Source organism: Bos javanicus, chromosome 26, assembly GCF_032452875.1.
Source record: "Bos javanicus breed banteng chromosome 26, ARS-OSU_banteng_1.0, whole genome shotgun sequence".
In the NCBI taxonomy this organism is placed as follows: Eukaryota; Metazoa; Chordata; class Mammalia; order Artiodactyla; family Bovidae; genus Bos; species Bos javanicus.
The window spans coordinates 40,864,306-40,889,268 of record NC_083893.1 but is presented as its reverse complement, the minus strand read 5'-3'; the positions used below and the strand labels follow the sequence as shown (position 1 = coordinate 40,889,268).

Below are 24,963 nucleotides of genomic sequence, written 5' to 3'. Positions count from 1 at the left end.
TCTCTTGGGCCGGTCTTGTTCATGGTTTAGAATAAGGTGATGGTCAGGCAGCCCGTAATGGTATTTTCCTTTACAGAAACCAGCACAGAGAAGATGATATATTTAAGAAATAGCTATTTTTTCAAATGCAGACTATAATGAATGAGCGTAAACTGAGAACACTCTGTAAAGCCTTGCAGGCTGCTGGGGGCGTTGGGGATGGGGAGGGGAGCTTTCCCACAAGATTGTGAATAAAGAGGTATTTTTCTTTCCCTTGACTCTTTGTTCACTAGTTTCTGAAACCAAAGTTGACCTGGTCATCAGCTAGTTCCCAGAAGGAATGGGGGAGAAGTAGACAGTGGTCCACAGTGCCTAGGTCTCTGGTTACCCTTGAATAAAGGCACTTGTTGCTGCCAGAATGCTTTTCCCATTCAAATTCTAGAGCTAGATCCTTGACATATTCACCTTTACATTTCAAAAGATAGAGCTGATTGAGGAGCCGATTTTCCAGAAGCTTTTGTGGAATGTCATAAGCGTAGCATTGATTCACCATCTGAGCTGGTATGCCAGGAGGAGATTGCTAATCTGGGGCTCTGATACAAGCCCAGGCAAAAAGGCAAGAATGAAGCCTGTGGGGGTCTAGCTCTGTGTTCTCAGATGATATGTTGACTGTTTAGGGTGGAAACAAGACTTTTTTTTTTTTTTTTTTAAATCAAGCAATGTCTAAAAAATGTTTGGACGTCTGGTTTTAGGAACATACAAGCTGGATGAAATCTAGCACATACTGCCTGGATAGGAGGACCGAGGAGTTGGAATCCAGCTCCTAAATGTTTGGTCCTAAATTCATGACTTTGGCCAACCCACCCTCCCCTTGCTTTCTAAGAGCTGACCAATGGCTGGGCTCTGGCCGGCTCCCAGTCTTCTCAGGTGGAGCCAGGATTACATCTGTGTCTTTGCATTTTGTATCCAGGTTTCTGCTGAGTCCAGCTCCTCCATGAACTCCAATACCCCGTTGGTGAGGATTACAACTCGCCTCTCTTCAACTGCAGACACCCCCATGCTGGCAGGGGTCTCCGAGTACGAGCTGCCAGAAGATCCCAAATGGGAGTTTCCAAGAGATAAGTGAGTACTTGAGTGGGGACACTTCTCCCAATGAAGACTTAAGTATAAATGGGGACATTGGGTTGACGTTTTCTGTTTATGATGCTTAATTGCCAAAGTCTTGTTGTGATGACATCAACAGGAATGGGTAAGATTATATTTTTAAATAATCAACTCCAGGAAAAATAAAGAACTGATTCTGTCATGGGCTCTTTTTTAATAGTTCTTTTAAAGCAGAGCTACTAAGCCATGGCTAGTCAGCAAACAAAATGGTACCTTGTTAGCATTTTTTTCTTTTCTTTTTTTTTTTTTACTTTCTAGATAATTTAGATCCAGTCAAATGGAATATGAGTGGGATTATCCCATTTATAAAACAGAATTGACATTCTAACTTCTGGTTCATGACTGTCCTATGGTTCATTTCTTTAGAGGGATTAGATATAGAATATAAATTGCCTTAAGAATCTTCACCCAACAGTGCTGTTTTTACTAGTTATTAATATAATATTGGGCTGTAAATCTTCAAATATGGTACCTGCCATTGAATTTCTTATGGTCCATAATATTTTCCTTATTGGGTGATATAGAGATGTTGCAATAAGATCAGTCCAAGTGTGGCCACCTGGGCTCTGGTGAAGGCATTGTTGAGAGCTGTATATTTCTTGGTCTGGCATCAAGTTCATGGACTTTGGATTCTCTTGGGCTGGATTTGAATCTTGGCTCTGCCAGCAGTGGCTGGGCAACCCTGTATGAGTTACCTGATTCTTTTTGAACTTCATTTCTATAAAATGAAGATCACGGTACAGACCTCCCCAGACTGAGCACAATTCTTGGCTCCTGTGAATTTCCCTTCATAACCGGTGAGATCTGAACTTCAAATCTCAGCAAGATGGACATCCAGCCAGTGGACAGATCTTGGGCTACCAGCCCTCGATCTTCCAGCCAGCGGCCAGCCCCCAAGTCTACCTTCTGAAGTGAATATGATGGTCATTGAAGGGCTGTCAGCTCATTTCCAGGGTCTCTCTTGTAGTGGTTAGAGTCTAAACAGCTTGAGAGTAATGGAAGGTAGAAATTGCTGACTCTACCTCTGCATCAAATCAACTGGAATAAGCTTTTGACTTGCTTATGTACAGCTACCCTATTGGTCTTGACATTTGCTCTGTCTTCTTGAGATTATGTAGGAGAAGTGTCTAATGACTAGAGAAGGAACTCAGGCACAGATTTGGAAATACAAAGATAAGCTTTTCCAGAGATTGGATGTGATGAGGAGCCTTTCTTTGGAAGGAGAGGTAGCTTACATGGCACTTGTAACTTTGACTCACACAACTCCAACCAGTTTTGTTTCCTAACAGCTCATATAGAGATATTAATATATGCCATAAATTAGAGCCAAATTACTGTACTGGTATCATTTTGTTAGAGTGTTAACGGAAGTGATTTCCAGTTTGTTTGTGTGCTGTTTGTTCATTCATTCAGGACTTATTTACTTCATTCTTACCAGTGAGGCACCAGAAAAAAACCAAGAATGATTTCTTCACCTGTGGAGTGTGAGAAGGGGGTGTTTCTCACGAGCCTGGGCTTGACTAAACAAGTTGGTGGGTTCTTGTGCACATTCCTATGGATATAGGACTGAGTCGGGGAGCTGTGATCATATTTTAAGAAATTGTAGCTCCCAGGTTCAAGCCATAGCTTTTGCCACTTGTGACACCACCGGCAACAGTGGGAGTCTGTCTGTCAGCTCCCACCCAGAGTACCCTGAGTGCGGAAAATCTGAGTGCTAAGCGTTTCAGAATAGTGTTTAGCACAACCATAGGTGGAACAGATTTCCAATGAATGAAGGCTATTTAGAAGCAGTTTATTAGATTGGAGGCAGACGTACAAAGAAAGGATTGTTATGTTTGTAGTAGCAGGGCAATAGGACATAAATTAGCCATTTTTCCAATGCAAATGTTTATTTTCTGCCAAGATATTAAATTTAATTTTAGCTCAGGGTAGGAAGGGAATGACCTCAGCATAGCACACGCTGCCCTTGGTCTTTGCTTTAACTTTTTCAAACCATTGCGTACTTAGCAAAAGTACTGCTTACTAGTGGCAGCTCAGTACTTTGCTGTGTTATACTTAAATGAAAACCCACATTTGTAAGTATTCCAAAGTCGCTTCCATTCTGTTGGTTTTTGCGATGTCCAAGGAGTCTATATGGCTATTAGCATGATGCATGTAGCACTTCTGACCTTAGAAACTTAGTTTGTTGTGTTCACTTTGGATTTTCTTCATTATTAATTTTGGGTAGTCATAAGGATTTCTGAACTAATATGTCAGAAAAATCCCCCCTCTCTAGAGTTCTCTTTTTCCTTTAATGAAAAAACAGAGATTCCTTGAAATGTGTTTAAGATTCATATCTTGTAACTTGGCCCAGAATGTGACCATAAAATCCATTGGTATTTAAATAATAGTGATTTTTAAAGACATCACTTCACAGAGACAAAAAAAAAAAAATAACAGGTTTAACGGTTTTCTTTGAGACATTCTAAATTACAAATATTCGATGGGCTCAAGATCAAAGCTTCTCCTCATTAGCACTTAGGAAAGCTGACCACCTGACTCGCAAGGATACCTTCCTTAAAGAAAATAAATCAAGAATACAAATGTGACATTCAATAGTTGTTCCAGCAGTCACTGACATTCCCTAAAGCGTCACTAAGAAAATACTCAGACGCGTGTGTTCCCCAAGTCTCATTAGTTCCATATGATAAATGCTCCATGCTTTTGTAAGCTGCTGAAAGATTTTTATATTGAGTTCTGGAATTTCCCTCGCTGTACCAGATGCCGTGTACTAATCCTCCCTTTACACATTCAGGCTGACGCTGGGCAAACCCCTGGGAGAAGGTTGCTTTGGGCAAGTGGTCATGGCTGAAGCAGTGGGAATTGACAAGGAGAAGCCCAAGGAAGCAGTCACTGTGGCCGTGAAGATGTTGAAAGGTGAGGGGGTGGTGTGGGGAGGGAGGAGAAAGGGGTTGCCTTATCAAGAATGTTCCTTTTGTGTGAAGTCTATCATGGTGCGGGGTCAAAGAGCACATAGTTGACCTAGGGGTTGAGAAGTTTTCGGTATAAATCAGCATCTCGGACAGACTATTTATCTTGAGCAGTGTGCACTTATAAAAAAGAAAAGCCAGTTCTGTTAGAAAGTGGTAGCTCATTCCCTTTATATTTGGAAATGCTTAGAAAATATTGACTCACATAGAATTGATTAATTTAGATGAGTGTTGGCACGTTGGATGCAGAACACAAACCTTAGCTTACAAATAAAGGGAAGTTGGCCTTTTTAGGGGGAGCCAAGAAGGCTCAGAGAGAGGAGGCCAGTCCTTCTCCTTTGCAAGAGGCACTGAGCAGGAATGGCCCTGGTCTGGGAGAGTTGCTTAGGAAGCTAAGAGGGAGCGCATGGCATTGATGCGGGTGTAGAATTGCTCACATGTTCAGGGACGAGTGAGCAGTGACCCAGAGATGTGAACGTCGAGAGGCGTTCGTGGGAGCCTGAATATTTATGTGTTAACCTTCCAACCCTGCTCATGCCTACAGCCAAAGAGCCTAAAGACCTTTTAACCATTAACTTCATCTTCCCACAGCATTCTTTTATGAGAAGAGTTATAGGAAACGGTTACATTATAAATCCCATTGTGGGCATCTCAGAAAAGACACCCCAAGCAGAGTTTTTCCCACATGTCCTGGCAGACAGGTCTGTTCTCAGAATGTGTGTGCTTGGGCAGTGGTGGGGAGTCTCACGCATTGTGGACACCCAGGGTCAGGCTTTTTCTTTCTTTCATGGGATTTTGAGTCATCACGTCTCTTCCTGAGAGGAGGGAGCAGGGTAGAAATCGTTGGAAAGGTGTTGGGTGTTTTGTTGGTTGTTTTTCCTTAGCTCTGGATCTGAATGGCTCCCCAGGAAAATGAGGACATTTTGAGCTGCTCCCCACTTTGGGTGTGATGCCTGGGAAGACCACAGACATCAGCCGTGGTCATTTTAATAGCCAGTGGGCATCTCAGAGCTTAGAGAGGACGCCGTGTGTCACTGCAGTGGAGCCTCGCCCTCTGAGGGGCAGGTGTGCGCTCCTCCATGGGTGTCCGTGTGGATTTTACACTCCAGGCACTTCTGTTGCTCTTCCTTTTGTGAAGCCAAAGAGCTTTATGCAGCATGGCTTCTATCCATGGCCTATCCTCCTTTTGGGGTGAGCTCAGATTTTCCCATATTGAATTAGTTCAATTCAGGTACCTGAGGAAGAATCTTGCCACTTTTTGGAAGCTTAACTGCAAGCCAGGATATGCAGGACCTAAGCTGTTCTTGTTTGAAATTATGGAGCAGAGAGGTTTTAAAAACTTTAATTATCTTAGTATGGGAATCCCAGCCCCTTGGGAAGCCCATAGAAGGCGAGAACCTTCAGCCTCTCAAGATGCAGGAGCGGGCACACACACACACACACACGCACGCACACTTTTGTCCTTGGTATGGGAACTTTTGTCCTTGTCTGAATCCATCTGTGAGTGCCCTGTGGGCTTTGAGGGCTCAGCTTAGCAGCCTGTGATCCAGAGACAGTCTGAAGTATGTGAAATGCCCCCATCTTCCTCCCCTTCCTCCTCTTCCACGGAAGTCCTCACAGTTGCTTTTAGGTCCCATGAAATTTTATGTGGTTTTCTGAGATACCTGTGATCTGCCAGAGGGTGGAATTATTTCCTGGTAGAGAAGAATGCCCCCATGTCTGTGAGGTTTGCTGGGAAAGAATTGGCCTTAGCGCCCAAGGCATATATAGTTGTCTTGACTTTTGACACTATTGACCCCAAATTAGCTATTTGACATGGAGGAGGGCAGTTCTCTGGGCATTTCCTTCTTCACCAGTAAGATGAGAGAGGTGATTTGGAAAGTCTTTTCTGGTTCAGAAATTCAATTTCATTCTGTTTCAACCAAATGTTCATCAACCAGCAGTAGCAACACTGATCTGTAACTTACCTAATGTTCTAGATGATGCCACTGAGAAAGACCTTTCTGATCTGGTGTCCGAGATGGAGATGATGAAGATGATTGGGAAACACAAAAATATCATAAATCTCCTTGGAGCCTGTACTCAGGATGGTGAGTAGGAGGAAAAAAATGCATTCATTCACATAACCCAGGGTTCAGCATCAGCGTCATTTTAGAAGCGTACGGTTGTTTAGATCTTGCTCCTAGAGCCTCCTAAGCACATGTTTAAAGTTTTTTATAAAACCCACTTCAGGAAGGCGCTCCTGATGACCATGCCTGGGGTCTAGGGGGAAAGGTGGATGTTGGGCGACCCTGGATGGGAAGGCCTGTAGCGTCCTGTTGTTTTTTGGACATAACCTAGAGGGTGTTTGGAAAAGGCCATCTCATTATGTTTAGAGAGAGAGTTCCCAATGTAAGATCCTGCATTTTGGTTGACAAGTTCTTCCCTTGAAATGGGATTGAGGAACCATGTCTTGCTATGGGTGAGTCCCCAGGAGTGGCCTTAAAGAGGGGACAGGAAGGACATGTTATCTTCCTCCGGGGAGTGAGAACCCTGGCTTCTCTCATAAATGATCTGTGTCACTTTGGGAACCAGTTTGATGATAATTAATAAACTTGGAATGCCTGTTTTTTGCCTCGGCAATTTCCCTTTGAGGTCTCTACCGGGAGTCAGGAGACTGTAAAGGGTTATTGTAAGTATTTTTGGCTTTGTGGCAGCCACCCACCTCTACTGCTGGAGTGAGAAAGCTGCCACAAACAATACAGAAATGAATTGGCCTCGCTGTGTGCCAGTAACATTTACACATGGAAACAGGCTGGTCTGTGCCATAGGGACATTATCGCACGCGTGTGTAAGGAGCCATGCACTGGCTTGCAGAGTTCGTCGCACAACGTGGGCAATGGCCCACGCCTGAACACACCCATCGGGGGAGTGGATGAATACAGCACGGTATATTTATATGGTAGAATCTATGTAAGCGTTAAACGGAATGATCTGGATCTATTTTTTATCAGCCTGACTGGCTTCCAGAAAGATCATGTGTGGGGGGAAACTGTTGCAAAGCTGTGTCTTTATTACTTATTGATGTTGCTAAAAATAATACATCGTTTATTGATACACATGTGTTTGTAAAATTGTTAAAATTAAATGAGAGCAGCAAATTTATGGTAGCCCTTGCTTTCTAAGAGGGGACATGACAAGAAAGGGGCACTCATGAAGCATTTCTGTTTTATTAAAGACTGTTGAGTCTACCTCGACCGGGTGTTCGTTGTCATTTGGGGGGAGATTAGAAGGCAGGTGTTCTGTTTTTGTGTGTGCCGTTCTGTATGTTTAAATTAAAAAAAATAATAATAAAGCACTGAGTTGTAATAGCTACGAACTCCTTGGCAGAGCTGCCCCAGGGCAGCTCCGGGGTTCGCTGCCTCTCCAGCTCGTGTTTTCCATCCACAGGGCCGCTCTATGTCATCGTTGAATACGCCTCTAAAGGCAACCTTCGGGAATACCTGCGCGCCCGGAGGCCACCCGGGATGGAGTATTCCTACGACATCAACCGCGTTCCCGAGGAGCAGATGGCCTTCAAGGACCTGGTGTCGTGCACCTACCAGCTGGCCCGGGGCATGGAGTACTTGGCTTCCCAGAAAGTGAGTCCTTCCCCTTCTCCTTGGTTGGATGGATTCCAGTGAAAAATATGTGAAGAAAACAGACCATTTGGATGTGCTCGTTTGCCGAATCAAGCCCTGGCCTGTCTTGTACAACCTGGAAAATATGTCTTGCATTATTCATACTGGGGTTTGATGAACTCTTTAACAGCCAGAGTTGCGTCATAGACCTGTAGCAGCGCCGCAGAGTTGAGCAGAGAAGATGTCTCTTCTCAGAGATGGGCTGGCCGGCACCCTTTGGGGAACCAGCTTTCCAGGTGGACGGCAGCGGGGTTAGGGGGCGCTGCCTTTGGTGCCGATGATCTTTTGGCTTTGTTTTGTGGTTCTTGAGTCTCTGGATGTGGACTTTGGGTGTCGTCTCTGTGGTTTGGAGTTTGAAATCAAGTTAAAGATTCTAGGAACGGAGATCAAATGATGGGATGTTATGGTGACATCGAGAGCCAGGTATTCTCGGGATTTATTTTGTCTCATTTCGTGAGGTGACCCTCTGCGGTTAAAAGTTGGCCAGGTCCCCTGAGGTGAATCACTTGCATTCCGAGCATGCCGCATGCAGTTGGAACTTGAAACATCTGAATTATTCTGAAAGCAGTTAGACGGGTGCCCAGATGTCCCCTGGGGCATTTTGGATTGGCCCCAGATGTCCTTCCCTGGCCCACACTTCGGGGACGGTCCATAGCTTCTTCCTTGGGCAGAGGTGGGTCAGTTCTTATCTGCTCTGGCATGTCATGAAACATCAGTAATTCCTCGTGTCCCCAAAGAAGTAAGAGCCTCTGGTGGGCGTGGACCCTCTGTCCCCCCGCTGGATCTTGGCCATGGCGGTCATTGACGGGGCAAGGTGGCCACTGTCGCATCACACCACGTAGCGATTCAGGAAGGGCCCCGCTGCAGCTCGGCCCCTGCTGTCTGTAGTCAGGTGGGAACACAGCCAGAGTTACCACGTGTTCTGGTTTTTTCTCCTTAGCAAAAGAGTCCAGAGTTGAAGATTTTTCAAAAAAATATTTTTTCCTATAAAATCTCCCAATGTATAGATTTTAAGAAACCAAGACAGAGTGAAGTTGTGTGCATGTGTACGTGTGTGTGTGTTTGCAGCAGACTTTGCCAGCTAACGTGTCAGACAATCAGATCCAGAATGTGGGACATTTGACAAGACATTGCTTCAAAATGTCAGAGTCACAAAAGATTGAAAAAAAAATCCTGCAGAGAGGGTTCCAGATGAAAAGAGGCTTAAGAGTCATGACAACTAAATGTGTGATCCTGGACTAGGTTCCTGTTCTGGGTGGGAGGTAGGGGGACAGCTTTTGTAAAAACCATTTATGAGCATTTAAAATATGTGTATGGACTGTATATTAGATAATGTGACTATTTCAGTGTTAAATTTGGGGGCAGTGATAAAGGTCTTGTGTTAAGGTAGGAGATACCTGCTAATGAAGTCTGCAACTCATTTTTAAATGGTTCAGCCACAAAAAGTGTGTGTGTGTGTGTGAGAGAGATACAGAGAGAGAGAGAGAGAGAGAGAAAGTGGGGGGAGTCTGGGTATAGAGAGAAAGAGAGAGCAAGGAAGCCTAAGAATTGAATCTGGCAAACATGGATATCCATTGTTCTATTTTACCTTTCTGTAACTTGGAAGAATTGCTAAGTAAAACCCTGGGAAGCCATCCTGCCTGCAGGCTCCCCCACATCTGACCCTCCAGTCCTTCTTGCTCTGTCCTGCTGCTCTGGTGTGGAGAGGGGATGATTTTGGGGGCTCAGCAAGGAGCTACTCCTGATAAAAGTGGTAGAAGGCTGGCCTGGTGCTTTCATTAATCCTTCAGCAAATATGCCTGAGTGTTCCTGATTCGGATGCCTGGTGCGCTGGGTCAGGCTCCCTGTGGGTGACTGGAATGGATGCCATCCTCAGCCTCTTGGAGAGGGCACTGTGGGGGACAGCAAGTGAAATCAACAATCAGTTCAGTTCAGTTCAGTTGCTCAGTCGTGTCCGACTCTTTGCAACCCCATCAACTGAAGCACGCCAGGCCTCCCTGTCCATCACCAACTCCCCGAGTTCACCCAAACCCATGTCCATCGAGTCAGTGATGCCATCCAGCCATCTCATCCTCTGTCATCCCCTTCTCCTCCTGCCCCCAAACCCTCCCAGCATCAGGGACTTTTCCAGTGGGTCAACTTTTTGCATGAGGTGGCCAAAGTATTGGAGTTTCAGCTTTAGTATCAGTCCTTCCAATGAATACCCAGGACTGATCTCCTTTAGAATGGACTGGTTGGATCTCCCTGCAGTCCAAGGGACTCTCAAGAGTCTTCTCCAACAGCACAGTTCAAAAGCATCAGTTCTTTGGAGCTCAGCTTTCTTCACAGTCCAACTCTCACATCCACACATGACCACTGGAAAAACCATAGCCTTGACTAGACGAACCTTCTTTGGTAAAGTAATATCTCTGCTTTTGAATATACTATCTAGGTTGGTCATAACTTTCCTTAAAGGAGTAAGCATCTTCTAATTTCATGGCTGCAGTCACCATCTGCAGTGATTTTGGAGCCCCCCAAAATAAAGTCTGACACTGTTTCCATTGTTTCCCCATTTATTTCCCATGAAATGATGGGAGCAGAGGCCGTGATCTTAGTTTTCTGAATGTTGAGCTTTAAGCCAACTTTTGCACTCTCCTCTTTCACTTTCATCAAGAGGCTTTTTAGTTCCTCTTCACTTTCTGCCATAAGGGTGGTGTCATCTGCATATCTGAGGTTATTGATATTTCTTCCGGCAATCTTGATTCCAGCTTGTGCTTCTTCCAGCCCAGCATTTCTCATGATGTACTCTGTGTATAAGTTAAATAAGCAGGGTGACAGTATACAGCCTTGACATACTCCTTTTCCTATTTGGAACCAGTCTGTTGTTCCATGTCCAGTTCTAACTGTTGCTTCCTGACCTGCATATAGGTTTCTCAAGAGGCAGGTCAGGTGGTCTGGTATTCCCATCTCTTTCAGAATTTTCCACAGTTTATTGTGATCCACACAGTCAAAGGCTTTGGCATAGTCCATAAAACAGAAATAGATGTTTTTCTGGAACTTTCTTGCTTTTTCCATGATCCAGTGGATGTTAGCAATTTGATCTCTGGTTACTCTGCCTTTTCTAAAACCAAGACTAGCAAGGAGAGATAAGAAAGCCTTCCTCGGCAATCAATGCAAAGAAATAGAGGAAAGAAACAGAATGGGAAAGACTAGAGATCTCTTCAAGAAAATTAGGAATACCAAGGGAACATTTCATGCAAAGATGGGCTCGATAAAGGACAGAAATGGTATGGACCTAACAGAAGCAGAAGATATTAAGAAGAGGTGGCAAGAATACACAGAAGAACTGTACAAAAAAGATCTTCATGACCAAGATAATCACCATGGTGTGACCACTCACCTAGAGCCAGACATCCTGGAATGTGAAGGCAAGTGGGCCTTAGAAAGCATCACTACGAACAAAGCTAGTGGAGGTGATCGAATTCCAGTGGAGCTATTTCAAATCCTGAAAGATGATGCTGTGAAAGTGCTGTACTCAATATGCCAGCAAATTTGGAAAACTCAGCAGTGGCCACAGGACTGGAAAAGGTCAGTTTTCTTTCCAATCCCAAAGAAAGGCAATGCCAAAGAATTCTCAAACTACCGCACAATTGCACTCATCTCACATGCTAGTAAGGTAATGCTCAAAATTCTCCAAGCCAGGCTTCAGCAATATGTGAACCGTGAACTTCCAGATGTTCAAGCTGGTTTTAGAAATCAACAATAAACGTGGGCACAAAAGTAAGCATGTTGAAAGGCTGAGAATCGTGCTGTGGAGGAAGCCCCTGGCATGGGGGCAGGAATGGGGGGTTGGAGGATTTGGGGACCAAACGTGATGGCTGAGCCCTCCTGCAGAGGGACAGGCTGTGTGGAGGCAGGCCCTGCTCATTCCGAAGCTGACAGCCCCAGGCAAGACTCAGCTCTTGGCGCTGGGGAAGCCTCCAAGGGGCTGCTGCTACTGCTGCTGCTAAGTCGCTTCAGTCGTGTCTGACTCTGTGTGACCCCATAGACGGCAGCCCACCCGGCTCCTCTGTCCCTGGGATTCTCCAAGCAAGAATACTGGAGTAGGTTGCCATCCTTCTCCCCTCCAAGGGGCAGTGATTTGGATCAGGTTCACAGTATAAAGCCGGCTACTTGTGACCATGGTTTTGGCTAAGGTTTATTGGCTCCGACAGATACCAGAGAAGTAGATTGCTTTGGGATATATTTTGCCATCAGGACAGTTAAAGGATGGAGTAGATACGGGAGGGAGAGGAAGAGGGACCAAGGATGACTGCTGGATTTCCACCTTGAGAAACTGGACGGCGGTATGATGGTGGTACAGCTTATCAGGATGAGGAAGATGGGAGGGGCAGGGGCGGTGGCAGGAATTGATTCCGGTGGGAAACCCCAGGTGCATTTCCAGTATGTCCGAGGGTCATTCAAAGGCAGATGTCCGCCAGGAAGCTGAAGGCTGCAGCTCAGCTCTGGGGGGCTAGGTGAGGCACTGGAGCCAGTGAAAAAGGTATAGGTTCAGGGCACAGGAACGGATGAGTTCACCTTGGGCAGGGAGGTTGGGGAGAGGCAGAAACAGAAGCTTGGAGTCAAACCCTGAGAAACCTCTCAAGTCCACAGATTGACTTAAAGCACAGGAAAAGACGGAGGAGACACCCTCAGAGGAGGAGGAGGAAACCCAGAATGTGGTTTAGAGGTCCAGAGAGGAGTCTCGGGAAGGCAGAAGGAGGAGACAGAAGATGGTTGAGTCCTGCCCCACCACCCGCATCGCACCCTGGCCTAGAGGATCAGAGCCTTCCTGCTTTGCTGTGTGGTGTGGTGGAAAGAGAACAGAGGATCAGATGAACTCAGCAAAATGGGGAAAAGAATACATTTTAGAATGACAAACTGAAAGTACTCTTATTAGGAGTACTGTAATCATAATTACACTACTAATCACTACCACTTTTTGAGAGCTTAATGTCCAGCAGGCCTGGGGCAAACATTTTACATACAGTATTGTCCGCAACCCCAGAATAACTCAGAAACAGGTGTGTTTATAATCCCTGTCCTCTGGGTAAATATGCTGGGGGCTGTTAGGAAACTCCAGGAAACCTTTGAGCCCAGGTGTGTGTATGTCACTGTGCTCATTTCTGAGATGAGGACTCGTCAGTTCAGAGAATAAAGAGGCTGGTCCCAGACCTGGCGTTTTGCTTTTCTACTCAGCTATCTTGCTCTCAGATATTCCTGCCTCTCTGGACCAAGAAGAGGACCGCTGGAGAGGCATTGGGAGTTGAAATAAGAAAGAACTCAGGAGGAGTGTAAAGGATTCTGTGTGTATCACAGGTGTATATAAAGAAGACCAAGAAGATGAGGAGAAATGCCATGTGCTGGGGCTTCATTTGCCAACCCAGGGTGGAATTGAGGGGACAGAGTCTGTTTCCTAAGGCTTTGCAGTCGTGTTTCCAAAGCTCTTTGCCAAAGGCCACCTGTAATTAAAGACCTAGAACAGGTTTAAGCAGGTTCTAGATGAGGATCTTAAGGATGGTGCCCTGAGTGGAACCTGCTTCTAAAACTGGAGGGCTTATTTCGGGTAGTGGAAAATGGAAAAGCAGGGGACAGGTCAGATCCTAGCTGTGCCACACGGATTCTGTCCCAGTGGAGGGCAATGTGTTTGTTAGAGACCTGAGGAACTGTTGGCTGTGACATCTGGCTCATTGCTGATGGAGTGTAATTAGAAATTCAGCTGAGTGGACATTGATGGGGTCAGGCTCTGTGCTGGGCGTGTAGAGATGAACCTGCAGTCCTGCGCTTAAGCTGGAGACACTGGAGATGGACAAGTTAAGAGACACTGTGATGTGTACAGTAACACAGTGGGTGACGTGGTATTTGAGCCTTATCCTAGTTATGCAAGCCTTTCTATTTTTAGTGTAAAGTACACTAATTTTTCTTTTTTATAAAATCTTAAGGACAGTTAAACCTCCAAGGTGTTTAACTTTTAACAGCTGTTTTTATTTTTGCTGGTTTTTTTTTTTTTTTTTTTAAGCTTAGCTTCCTCATCTTTATAATGGCTATGATAACACCCATCTCATAAGTTGCCTTGGAAATTTAATGTGATCAGCTGTGCAGAGGCACCCAGCACACTGTCAGGGTCATAGAGGTACTCGTCTTCCTTCCCTTAGGGACCCATTGACCTTCGTTTATTTAAAGAAAAAAAAAGGAATACCAGATATTCCAAAGAGCTCTAGTTATATAAAACGGCCAGCTCTTTGCACTGGAGAACAACTCAGATTTCTGCAGATGATGGAAGTTTGGCTTGACATTGATTATTTTCTTTTTCTTGGGTACTGGTTCCAAGTCTCTTCTTGTTCAGCCCAGAGGGTGGGCTTTGGTGTTTCCCAGCCCCCTGGGACGCAGGAGGCTGGTGATGGATTCTGGCTTTCACAGTGAAAATGGAGGTCGCCATCACGGTGACTCGGAGTTGAGCCCTTATGTGTGGTCGGAGCCCCGTGCACAGGGAGCCAGATTCTTCTGACCGCATGGCTTGCCAAACGCACAGAGTCTTGTCGGCGGGGAGCACACCACCGGGAGAGTTTGGCCCAGGACTTGGAAGTTCCATTTGAAGAGGCCTCCAAAACCAGGAACCCGGCTCCTGCCCCGACCGGATCCCCGGGCGGCTTCTGGGAGCTCTCACATTTCCTGCTTCCATTCTGGCCGGGCACAGGCAGCGTGTGGGCTTCTCTTGCTTTCTCTTCAATGACCTTAGCCCATCCAGGGGGCCACAGACGGGGATTAAAACAAGGACTAGTTGGAGGGTGGGTGGAAAGAAATTATTCCTAATTCATTCTTCAGGGAGAGTTTGGCTTGCTCCTTTTTTAAAATGGCCTGTTTCTTGTAGTATCTATCTAAAATCAGCCCCATCTCACCCATATCAGAGGGGTTGCTAGGAGTCTCTCCTTCATATAATAGTTTTGCCTTTGCCCAGAACCTGTGTAAAAGGCTTTGTTAGGGATGTTTGTTTACTTCTGTCTACCTTACATTTCCAAAAACAGGAGGTGATGATTTGGGACCCCAATTACTATGTATCCTGATGAAATTTTGGTATATTAAAGTACAACTAAAATGCTTTCAACAGCTTACAAAAGCATATCATTTGAGAAAGGAAATATAGAAGTTACAAGAACTAGAGCTTTCTGAGACTGAAGAGATCGCATCAGTACCATGAATCGACTGCCCTGCAGTAAGCATCTCAGTGCCTGGCCCCTGTGTATGTGGCAGATATAGGTTGGTCCCTGTGTGGGGGCCAGGTGTTGGGTGAGAACTGGACAGAGAATTTGGATAGACAGGCAGTGATTTTGATATAAGCCCGGAACAGATGTGACCAGCTCCTTCAGAAACGAAATTTGAGGGAAACAGAAAAAAAGATGCAACAGGGCTAAGTCTGGAAGCACAGAGACTGCCGTGCAGACATTGTGGCCTCCTGTGGGGCACGGGGGTGGGCAGTGATGAGACCCCGGACTAAGCTGGTGGCAGTGGGAAGGGAGCTGGGTGGACAGATCGGAGAGGCATTTGGGAGTTGAAATCAAAAAGAACTTGGGAGGAGTGTGTAAAAAAGTCTGGTGTGTATATCACAGGTGTGTATGAAAAAGACCAAGAAGATAAGAGTAGAGACCTTGAACTTAAGGTGCCAAAGGGATGTGGCAATGTCCTGTAGCCTGATAAAAGTGAGAATCTGGATCCCAGGAGAGAGGTCAGGATAGAGATAAGAATTTGAAGGTCTTTCCTATGTAGCTAAGAATGGGAGCCATGAGGATGTATGGAAATATACAGAATTAATGGGACAGGTCCTCTGTTTTGAGGGAGAGAGGAGTTAAGCCAAGGAATCTGAAGGGGTGGGGAGAGAGGAGGAGAGTGAGCCAAGAGAAGGGATGGGGTGGAACTCAGCAGGGGGACAGCCTCAAAAATGAACAAGAAAACAGGGTCCTGAACTGCAGAGAGGAAAAAATTCCATTTGAGTCTTCACAATGTGAAGGATGCCAGTCAACTGAAGTTAAAAAGGCATGTGGTTTCTTATCTACCTTTGCTCTTTGAAATAGTTGGGGCCTTAGTCTTTAATTAGAAAAGAAACACCAATTTTTGACTTCAGTTGTATTTTCTGTCTACATTGTAAGAAGTACTTGTGTTACCTTTTTATCCTTACAGCATTTTGAAAAAAGTTTTTTTTTTTTTTTTAATTTCAGTGCATTCATCGAGATTTAGCTGCCAGAAATGTTTTGGTAACAGAAAACAACGTGATGAAAATAGCTGACTTTGGACTGGCCAGAGATATCAACAATATAGACTATTACAAAAAGACCACAAATGTGAGTCTACGGTGATGATTTGGTGGGAGGGTGTTGGGGGCACGGAGCATTCCAGGTGAAAGATAACGTTCAGAACTAGAACAACCAATGCCTTTTTATTCCTGCTCGTTGGCTTTACTCCTTACAAACTTCTCAATAAGCAAATTCAGGCTTAACTCTTACTAAGAGTTAAGACTCTCTCAGTAAACCTGCTCGTTGGCTTTACTCCTTACAAACTTCTCAATAAGCAAATTCAGGCTTAACTCTTACTAAGAGTTAAGACTCTCTCAGTAAAAGTGAACCAGTCTTATATACTGAATAATCAGCCTCTAGGATCTTCACAAGGCTCCTCATCCGGAAATTCCCTAGCAAAGATTGGAGCTTGTGAGTTTCTGGGTTAATTTTCACCTAGAAACGGGCCAGGGTGTGTCAACGTGCTGGGGAAGATGTATGATCAGGAGGAAACGACCCTTTATCAACATGTCCGTATCTGTGCATCACCCACACTCTGCATAGTCCCTTTGGAGCGTATTTTTTTCACTAATGACTCTCCAGCAAAAACCATTAGAGTGTCAGCTCTTAAAATAAACAGGGCACAGCCCAGTGGGGGCTGCTAAAGTAAAGTGGTTTTAGTACACTGGGTTTGACATTTCTTCCACGCTCGCAGGGCCGACTTCCGGTCAAGTGGATGGCTCCCGAAGCCCTTTTCGACAGAGTGTACACCCATCAGAGCGATGTGTGAGTAACTCCCTTGTCGCTGCCTTCTCCCTGGGGTTGACTTGCAGAAATCTTGTCCGTTCCTCGCCTTCCTTCCTTCTTTGGTGCCTGCTGCATTTCACACACGCAGAGAAGGTGCAGGAGCCAGCCTTAGAAGGGACGGATTTTCTGCTAGGCTGGTAACCAATGCTCTGTTACTAATCTGCCTGGCTTCAAAGCACACGGGAGGTGGAACCGCTAACCTGCTCCTGCCAGAGCGGAAGCTCCCCCCTTGAACTCACTCACGGATGTGCAAGTACAAAGCTGCCATCTAATTTGCCAAGCTGTTGGCATGTTCTTCGCGCTCTTCAACTTTTCCTTCTTGAGAGCGGTTTGTCGTATTTTCCCCATCCTAGGTTTGTCCTAACAGGGAGGCTGGTTGGGATGAGATCCACTCAGGGGATCTCCACAGAGCCTACTCCCTGTTTATCCTTTGAAAAATGTCCAACCTCGTCTTTGCAGCCTTGATAACATTACAGCAATAGAGTGAAAACTCTACAGTATTTCAATTATGATACACTTAAAAATACCATCAGGGCTAGGCTCCAAGCGGTATTTTAGAATTCTAGCTTTGGAAATCTGGTGGAAAGATGTTACCATTGTGAGAAACTGGGTGAGAGGTACAGAGGATCGCGCTGGTCTATTTTTGTAAGTTCCTGTGAATCTATAATTATTCCAAAAGTTAAAAAGTTAGCTGAGCTACTCTTGTGTGGGCAGGAGGGTTTCTGGCGCAGGCATGGAGCCTGTGCCACGGCCACTGGTTCTCTTCAGCAGTCCTAGAAGGAGAGCCTTGTGGTTTCCAGTTTTGCAGTGAGCTGCTTCTCTTGCTGTATACAAAACTGAAGTCAGTTTCATTTCTGAAACTCACCCTAATAGAATCAGTGAGGGTGTGTTTCCAGCATAGAAGCTCATGTTGATAACACTGCATAAAGACAAAGAGTTTTATTTGAAAGTGGTGGACGGAGGAAGAAAGAACCAAATTTCCATCCCTTGTTTCCCCTTCCCACCCTCCCCCAAGAGTGATGGTTTACCATCACTTATCTGTTGTCTGCTGATGGAAAATTCCATCAGAATATCTCCTCATTGTCATCTGGGGATGCTTTCTGGGGGCAGGAAGGGGCAGGTTGGATGAACTGCAGGAGGGCCCCGGTCATTTGTCTTTGAATGTAAGAAGCACGGGGGAGTTTGTTTTCTTAACTGGGTGTGTTTAGGTTTCTGTGATTCAGATGGGTTACTAATGCTGTTTTCTCCCCTCTTTGCAGCTGGTCCTTCGGGGTGTTAATGTGGGAGATCTTCACGTTAGGGGGCTCGCCCTACCCAGGGATTCCCGTGGAGGAACTTTTTAAGCTGCTTAAGGAAGGACATAGGATGGACAAGCCAGCAAACTGCACCAACGAACTGTAAGGGCTCTTGTCTCTCCTGATGCCCCAAGGGGACCCACCACGCCACTAACGCTTCTCCTGGCTGGTTCCGTTTTCTTAGGCCCCCAGGTTTCTAAATACGTCCTGAGAAAAAGAATAGCGGAGACTTCTGGGCTCAATCCCAGAACTGAGATAGAGAGTTCCATGGACAGGCCTGACTGTCCAAAAGAAAGAGCATCCTCCTGAGGTGGTGTGGCGTGAGCTTTACCCCACTGAGGTGTTGAGTGCTTGGCCGAGGGCTCCCAGCCATCCACAGTGAGCCCCCACAGTAATCTTCCTGGGCCACTGTGCTGTCCTCGCTGTGAGAGGAAGATACATCAAGCCTTCCCTCATGCACAAGCCTGAGACCCATGGGGCTGCCTCCATTTCTTATGAGTGGTCTGTGGCCTCTGCACTGTGAGTAGAGAGTGGGTGCTTCTGCAGCCTCTTTGTGACCATTGCTATTATAGATGGATTTTGACCACAGCCCTCAGGGTGAATGAACTAGTGTCTGCTTATCTATATTTTAGCCATATTTCAGTGCAGAGGATTAAAAATTTGTCCAGGTGCTAATATAGTCTGACTGTTAATCCTGATCTGACTATAAAACTGGTTTCGAGCAAAACCTAGCCTGTACTTTAAGTGGAATTACTTGTGTTGGTGACAAGCGTCTTGTGCAGTAAAATCAGCGCTTTGAAAAGGTGTTTCTCCTCCCAGCTCCCAGTGTCAACTAAGAAGAGGGATTGTTCCAGAGACTGCAGTCTCTTGGGTATTGTTTCATGGGGATTTTATATCAGTAATCCCATGAGTGCTTTTCGGTGCACAGTGGGCATCAGATGAATGGTCACATTTTATAGTATATTATATAAAGGCATTTATTGTGCTCCTTGTCATTCCTGGGGCTTTTTCTACTATAGAGGGTCTGTCGAAACCCATTGTCAAGATAAGGCCTGGGAGCCTAAGCCTGTCCAGGAGTTAATCAGGAAGTGAAGGCATAGCTCAGTGACGACAGATTAATTCATAAGAACCTTGCCTTAATGTTGTGCTTTTCAAACTTCAGTTTTTCAAAACTGAGGAACCTTTGTCCAGAGTGTCAGGCAGATAACAGTAGAGCAGCTTTGGTCCTGGCAAGGGTGTGTGGGGAGGGAAAACTGGATTCCCACCCGCCCCTACCTGGCTCTTCCCACAGTGTCCAGAAGTGTGGAAATGTGATGCCCTGTTATAAGTCACTGCCACAGGGATACCGGAAGTCAACCAGGAAAACAGAAGTGTCTTTTTGGGTTTTTGGCCGTACCACATCGCTTGTGAGATCTTAGTTCCCCAGTTAGGGATTGAAGCCCAGTCCTTGGTGGTGAAAGCGCTGAGTCCTAACCACTGGACCACCAGGGAATTCCCAGAAGTGTCTTTTTTGATGGTGTAGATACTGTCCTAAAGCATTTTGCATAAAGTGATGTTTTTGTAAATCAAAGTGCCTTACAGAGAAACTAAGCAGTGTTCCTTTGGCAGAGTGGATCACCACCTCCTAATTCAGTTGCTAGGGCAGTTCTGATACATTTTCATAACTGAGGACATCTCTCCATACTGACTGTTAAGAGTGGCTTATAGCCACACCCCTAGTCCTCAGGGAAGTAACTCACCAAGGAAATCCATCTCTTCCAGGTATATGATGATGAGAGACTGCTGGCATGCGGTACCCTCACAGAGACCCACCTTCAAGCAGTTGGTAGAAGACTTGGATCGAATTCTCACACTCACAACCAATGAGGTAAGAGCCTCCTTCCAGAAGCCAAGGGTCCTTGCTGGGGAACCCCCGTATAGCTTTTGAAATGCAGCCTCCCCAGTGGAAGTCTGGGGTACAGTTTATCATTGTTCCAGGGCTCAGATAGACTGAAACCATGTTTCTCCCAAACCCTGACTTTTCTTGGAACTTCATCTTGAGAGTTGCGACTCACAAAACCAGACACAAAGGGCCCCACCTGAGGCTGCCCCTCACTGTGGCATGTGGGTGGTGGGTCCACGGTGTGTGTGTGTAGGAAGATGGGGAAGGGGAAAAAGATGTCCAAAACTGCAGCATTTAGATTTGAGTGGGAGGGAGCTGGGGTTTCTGTGCTGGTTGGATTCCTTGCCCTGCTCATTAGCATGAGGGCTGCTGGTCATTACTCTGAGGGCTGCTGGTCATTACTCTGAGGGCTGCTGGTCATTACTCTGAGGGCTGCTGGTGGTCCATTACCAATGAACTTGTTGGGATGAAGTGAAGTTGTGCCATTCCAGCTTCTATATAACGCAGGATGGTCATAGTGTATACATACAGAGTCACTCCTTTAATGAGTGAAAACTTTTGATAAAATATGTATCTTCTATAAAACAGTTATAACCTATAACAACAAAAGAAACCCCCTTCTGTCACTCACTGTCCACACTCAGCCATGTCAGTGGCTACTTCATGCAGAGAGAGTGATCTTTGGTTGTAGAAAGAAAGTGATGTGAGCAGGAAAGGTGATAAACCCATCAAAGCCAGAAAAAAACCCACAATAGAGAGAAATAGTGAATTAATTAGAGATATTTAATGAGGATATAGAACAGTGTTCCCCCAGACAGGGGGAGAAAACCCCCACAATTGTCTTAATAACAACAGAAAAGATTAAAACTGCCTAAACATTTTAGAAGGAAAAGAATACATTTATTTTAAAATAATGTATTTAATAGTTTCAGATTGATTTTTTAAAAATAATTAAATGTTGTGATTTGAAGCCTTAAGCCAGGAATATTATCTGTGTGTCTGACTGTGGCTGATAAAGGGAGAGATTGCATTTAAATGAATACAGCTGACCTTCAGAAGTTGAAAGGAAAGGAACAGTTCAAGGGGAAAAAAAAAAAAATCAATCAACTTTCTTCTCCTGCCAAAACTGTTGTTTCTAGTATAAGTTCCTTTAACCCTAGACTTGGAATTCACTGATATCTCTAGGTTTTTTTTTTCCCCTATCAGATCTGAACATTTATGGCTTCAGTTAGAAACTGAAAAAGCACTAAAGTTCCATTTTAATGATCCTGTATCCATGCTCTATGCCATTTATTTATATATTTACATTTAAAGTGAGCCTGTTTTCACCCTGAAACTTACATCTAGCATCCTAAAATTGAAAAAAAAAAAAAAAAGCAGAATGCCATATTGTCCAACGGATATAAAAATCGAAGTTCTTTCCTTCTGAAAATCATTACCACATGCTGGAGAAAAATGGTTCCATTTAGGACAAAATTTCATTTTTTATCATTGTAAGCAAAAAAGTTCTCTTTTGATGTGGTGGGTGTGTTTGTTTCCAGTCGTGTGGTTCATGCTGATGTTGTTGGAGCTGACACATCCCCCATTCTTGGATGGGGACTCTTTTTCTTGCCAAACCTGGTGATGAATTATAGGGGTGGGTTGGGTTTTTTTTCCTTTTTTCCTGTCTGTTAAAATGTATAGTTGCCAACATTCTGTGGGCCCTTCTCTGATAACACCAAGGCTGGTTGTGCTGTGGTCTACACCTTTTTATCCCCTTCTCAGCAAAACCACGCATCATGGTATACTCCTTGGCTTTTGGGGGTGTGAGCAGAAGCACCCCAACATGCTAGCCTGGATGAGGCAGTGAGACCCAGTAGGGCCCCAGTTTAAAAATCTTTTCATAGTTTGCAAACCTTTTATGTCAAGGGCCAGACAGTCAATATTTTTAGCTTCATGGGCCTCTTTGTGGATCTCTGTAGCAACAGGCGCAGACAATGTGTAAATGAATAAATAAATGTGTCTACGTTCAGATAAAACTGGATGAACCCTAAAATTTAAATTTTAGGACATTTTACATAGTTTAATACCATGAGATGTTATTCTTCTTTTGATTTTTTTTTTCCCCTTTTTCCCAACCATTTCATAAAGTTAAAAGCCATTCTTAGCTCACGGGCTGCACAAGAGGAGGTAGAAGATTTTCACCCTATTTTAAGTCGAAAGAAATATTATCTGGGGGCCATTGGGTGGGTTTTCCGAGAGCAGCACCAGCTTCAGGGAGCAGAAGAGCCCTTTTTGAATTTCAAACCTGCAAAACTTTGAAATGTAGCCTGCGTTTTCCTGAACTGTTCTTTTGCTGTCCATTATGGATGTAACACACATGAGTCTATCCAAGCCTTTTTTGAACCTGTTTACATTTTCAACTCAGAGAGCTTCTGAGAGTAATGAATTGCATCTGTGAAATTACCCGCTGAATGAAGACATATTCCCTTTAAATTATCCTAGAAGCTACAATAGTAAAATGTAATTCGTGACATAAATATTCAGGGTCTCAGCACTGGAAGGAGGTCCTGGATTTCCACAGCTTCTTATATCTTCCCCATTTTGCTCGGCATGGATTTGAACCATGTGGTCTATCAACGAGTCCTGGGGTCTGTGCCCATCGAGGTGACCATTCAGCTGGGTATTAGGGTTCCCCACTTGGCAATAGTTTGTAACTATTGAAGGGTAACCTAGAGGAGATAAAGTCAGGGTCTCAAGGTGGTCTTTGTGGGAGCTAGGCTGGGTGGGTATCTCCCTGCTGGGGGTGCCCCCATCCTGTCCTGACTCCCATATCAACATCCCAAGAGCCTGTGTTTGAAATAAAAGTCTTCTCTTCGCTTCTTTCAGGAATACTTGGACCTCAGTCAGCCTCTCGAACCGTATTCACCTTGTTATCCTGACCCGAGATGAAATAAAACGTCTCTCTTCCCTTCTTTCAGGAATACTTGGACCTCAGTCAGCTTCTTGAACAATATTCACCTAGTTACCCTGACACAAGGAGTTCTTGCTCTTCGGGAGATGATTCTGTTTTCTCTCCGGACCCCATGCCTTACGAACCCTGCCTTCCTCAGTATCCACATAGAAACGGCAGTGTTAAAACATGAATGGGCCTGTCCCCCTGTCCCCAAACAGGGTGGCATCAGGAACTTAGCTGTACTGAGCAGGGGGGGCCTTGCCTCCAGGAGCCTGTTGGCTTGGCTTGTATATATGGATCAGAGGAGTAAATATTTGGAAAAGTGATCGGCACACGTGTAAAGAATTTATCCAGTTGGAGACTTGTAATCTTCACCAGGAGAACAAGAAGGTTGTGGGGGCAATGGATTGCCATGGGCCACCACGTGCTTGTGACCCACCGTGGGTACTGGCTGTGGACCAGCCGGACTTGAGGCAAACACCCGTTCTGCCTGCCTTGTGAATTTTGTAATAATTGGAGAAAATATATGTCAGCGCACACTTATAGAGCACAATTGCAGTATATAGGTGCTGGATGTATGTAAATATATTCAAATTATGTATAAATATATATTATATATTTACAAGGAATTATTTTTTGTATTGATTTTAAATGGATGTCCCAGCGCACCTAGAAAATTGGTCTCTCTCTCTTTTTTTAAAAAATAGCTATTTGCTAAATGCTGTTTCTTACATAGAATTTCTTAATTTTCACCGAGCAGAGGTGGAAAAGTACTTTTGCTTTCAGGGAAAAATGATATGACATTAATTTATTAATGAATTGGTAATATACAAAACAATCGTTTTTTGTGGTTTTTTTTGGTAATTTAAGTGGCATTTCTATGCAGGCAGCACACCAGACTAGTTAATCTCTTGCTTGAACTTAACTAGTTACCAGATCCTCTGAAAAGAGAAATATTTACAAAATGTGACTAATTTGGGGGAAGTGAAGTTTTGATTTATTTGTATTTCAGCTCTGCTGTCAGATGATTGGTCTTTAACCACCTAACTGCCCGTATGAAAGAGCCCATTGATGAGAAGGTGTGTTGTCTTGGTGGAGCTTGGTCATTGGGCCCATAAACCTTTCACTGGGCTTCCCAAGACAAACGGTACCAGCGTTCTCTTAAAAAGATGCCTTAATCTGTTCCTCAAAGGAGGAACTCTCATCGAGATGCTAAAAGAATGTTCTGTCCAGCCGCTGGCCTTCTGTCCCTCTCCCTGCCAAGTTGCACATTGATCAGATCAGCCTGCATTCTCTTTGGCGAATCTTCATCACAGCTTCCAGATTTACTGGCAACAGAGAAGTCTCTTAGAATCTTCACGCCCTGTCGGAGAAAATGGAAACACTGAGTTGTTCTGCTGATAGTTTGGGGGATCCTTCCATCTTTTTAAGGGATCGCTTCCGCCTCCTCTGGCAGGACCTCACCGAAAGATCCTGCCCTATGCCAATGTCATGTTACTGCCATGGTGTTCGTTCTGTATGAACGTGTTGTGTTTTGCTTTCAAAACACCTTCTCACTCTGCTCTGGCTGTGCAACATGAATGCGGATGACACTGATTTTTAACGCGTTATGAAATTGGAGAAAGTATTTAATAAAACCTGTTAATTTTTATACTGACAATAAAAATGTTTCTACAGATATTAATGTTAACAAGACAAAATAAATGTCATGCGGCTTATTTTTTTAACCCTTGTGTCTTACCAAGTGGTTTCCCGTGCTCGGAGGCGCTGACTCAGTGCTGCGTGGTGTGATCGCCCGGAAGGAAGGCAGAGCTAGGGAGGTCTGTGTTTGCTACAAACAGGTGACTTCTCAGAGGTCTTGGCCAGGACCCAGCAGTACCTGGGACAGGTGGATCTAGTGGAAAATCAGAAAAGGCTGTTCAAATCCTGGCTTCATTGCTTCCTAGGACCCCAGAGTAGTCTGTGTTCCTTTCTGGGCCCTCGCTGCT

The 24,963-nt window shown here is 44.8% G+C and overlaps 1 protein-coding gene across 14 annotated transcripts in view; it reads left to right on the top strand.

Annotated features, from left to right (window-relative positions):
* The window catches only part of FGFR2 (fibroblast growth factor receptor 2), a 107,445-nt gene extending 82,743 nt beyond the window's left edge, over nt 1–24,702 (top strand). For 7 of the 14 annotated variants that reach the window (XM_061403678.1, XM_061403677.1, XM_061403681.1 and 4 more), the window contains 9 exons: nt 951–1,101; nt 3,938–4,059; nt 6,092–6,202; nt 7,542–7,732; nt 16,003–16,125; nt 16,772–16,842; nt 18,123–18,260; nt 19,920–20,025; nt 23,001–24,702. In XM_061403678.1, the coding sequence (XP_061259662.1) occupies nt 951–1,101; nt 3,938–4,059; nt 6,092–6,202; nt 7,542–7,732; nt 16,003–16,125; nt 16,772–16,842; nt 18,123–18,260; nt 19,920–20,025; nt 23,001–23,165 (1,178 nt within the window). In that variant the 3' untranslated portion in view covers nt 23,166–24,702. Of the gene's footprint in view, nt 1–949; nt 1,102–3,937; nt 4,060–6,091; nt 6,203–7,541; nt 7,733–16,002; nt 16,126–16,771; nt 16,843–18,122; nt 18,261–19,919; nt 20,026–22,908 lie in introns of all 14 variants that reach the window. The other 7 variants (XM_061403672.1, XM_061403682.1, XM_061403671.1 and 4 more) reach the window with 3 other exon arrangements.
* Nucleotides 24,703–24,963: the final 261 nt, after the last annotated feature.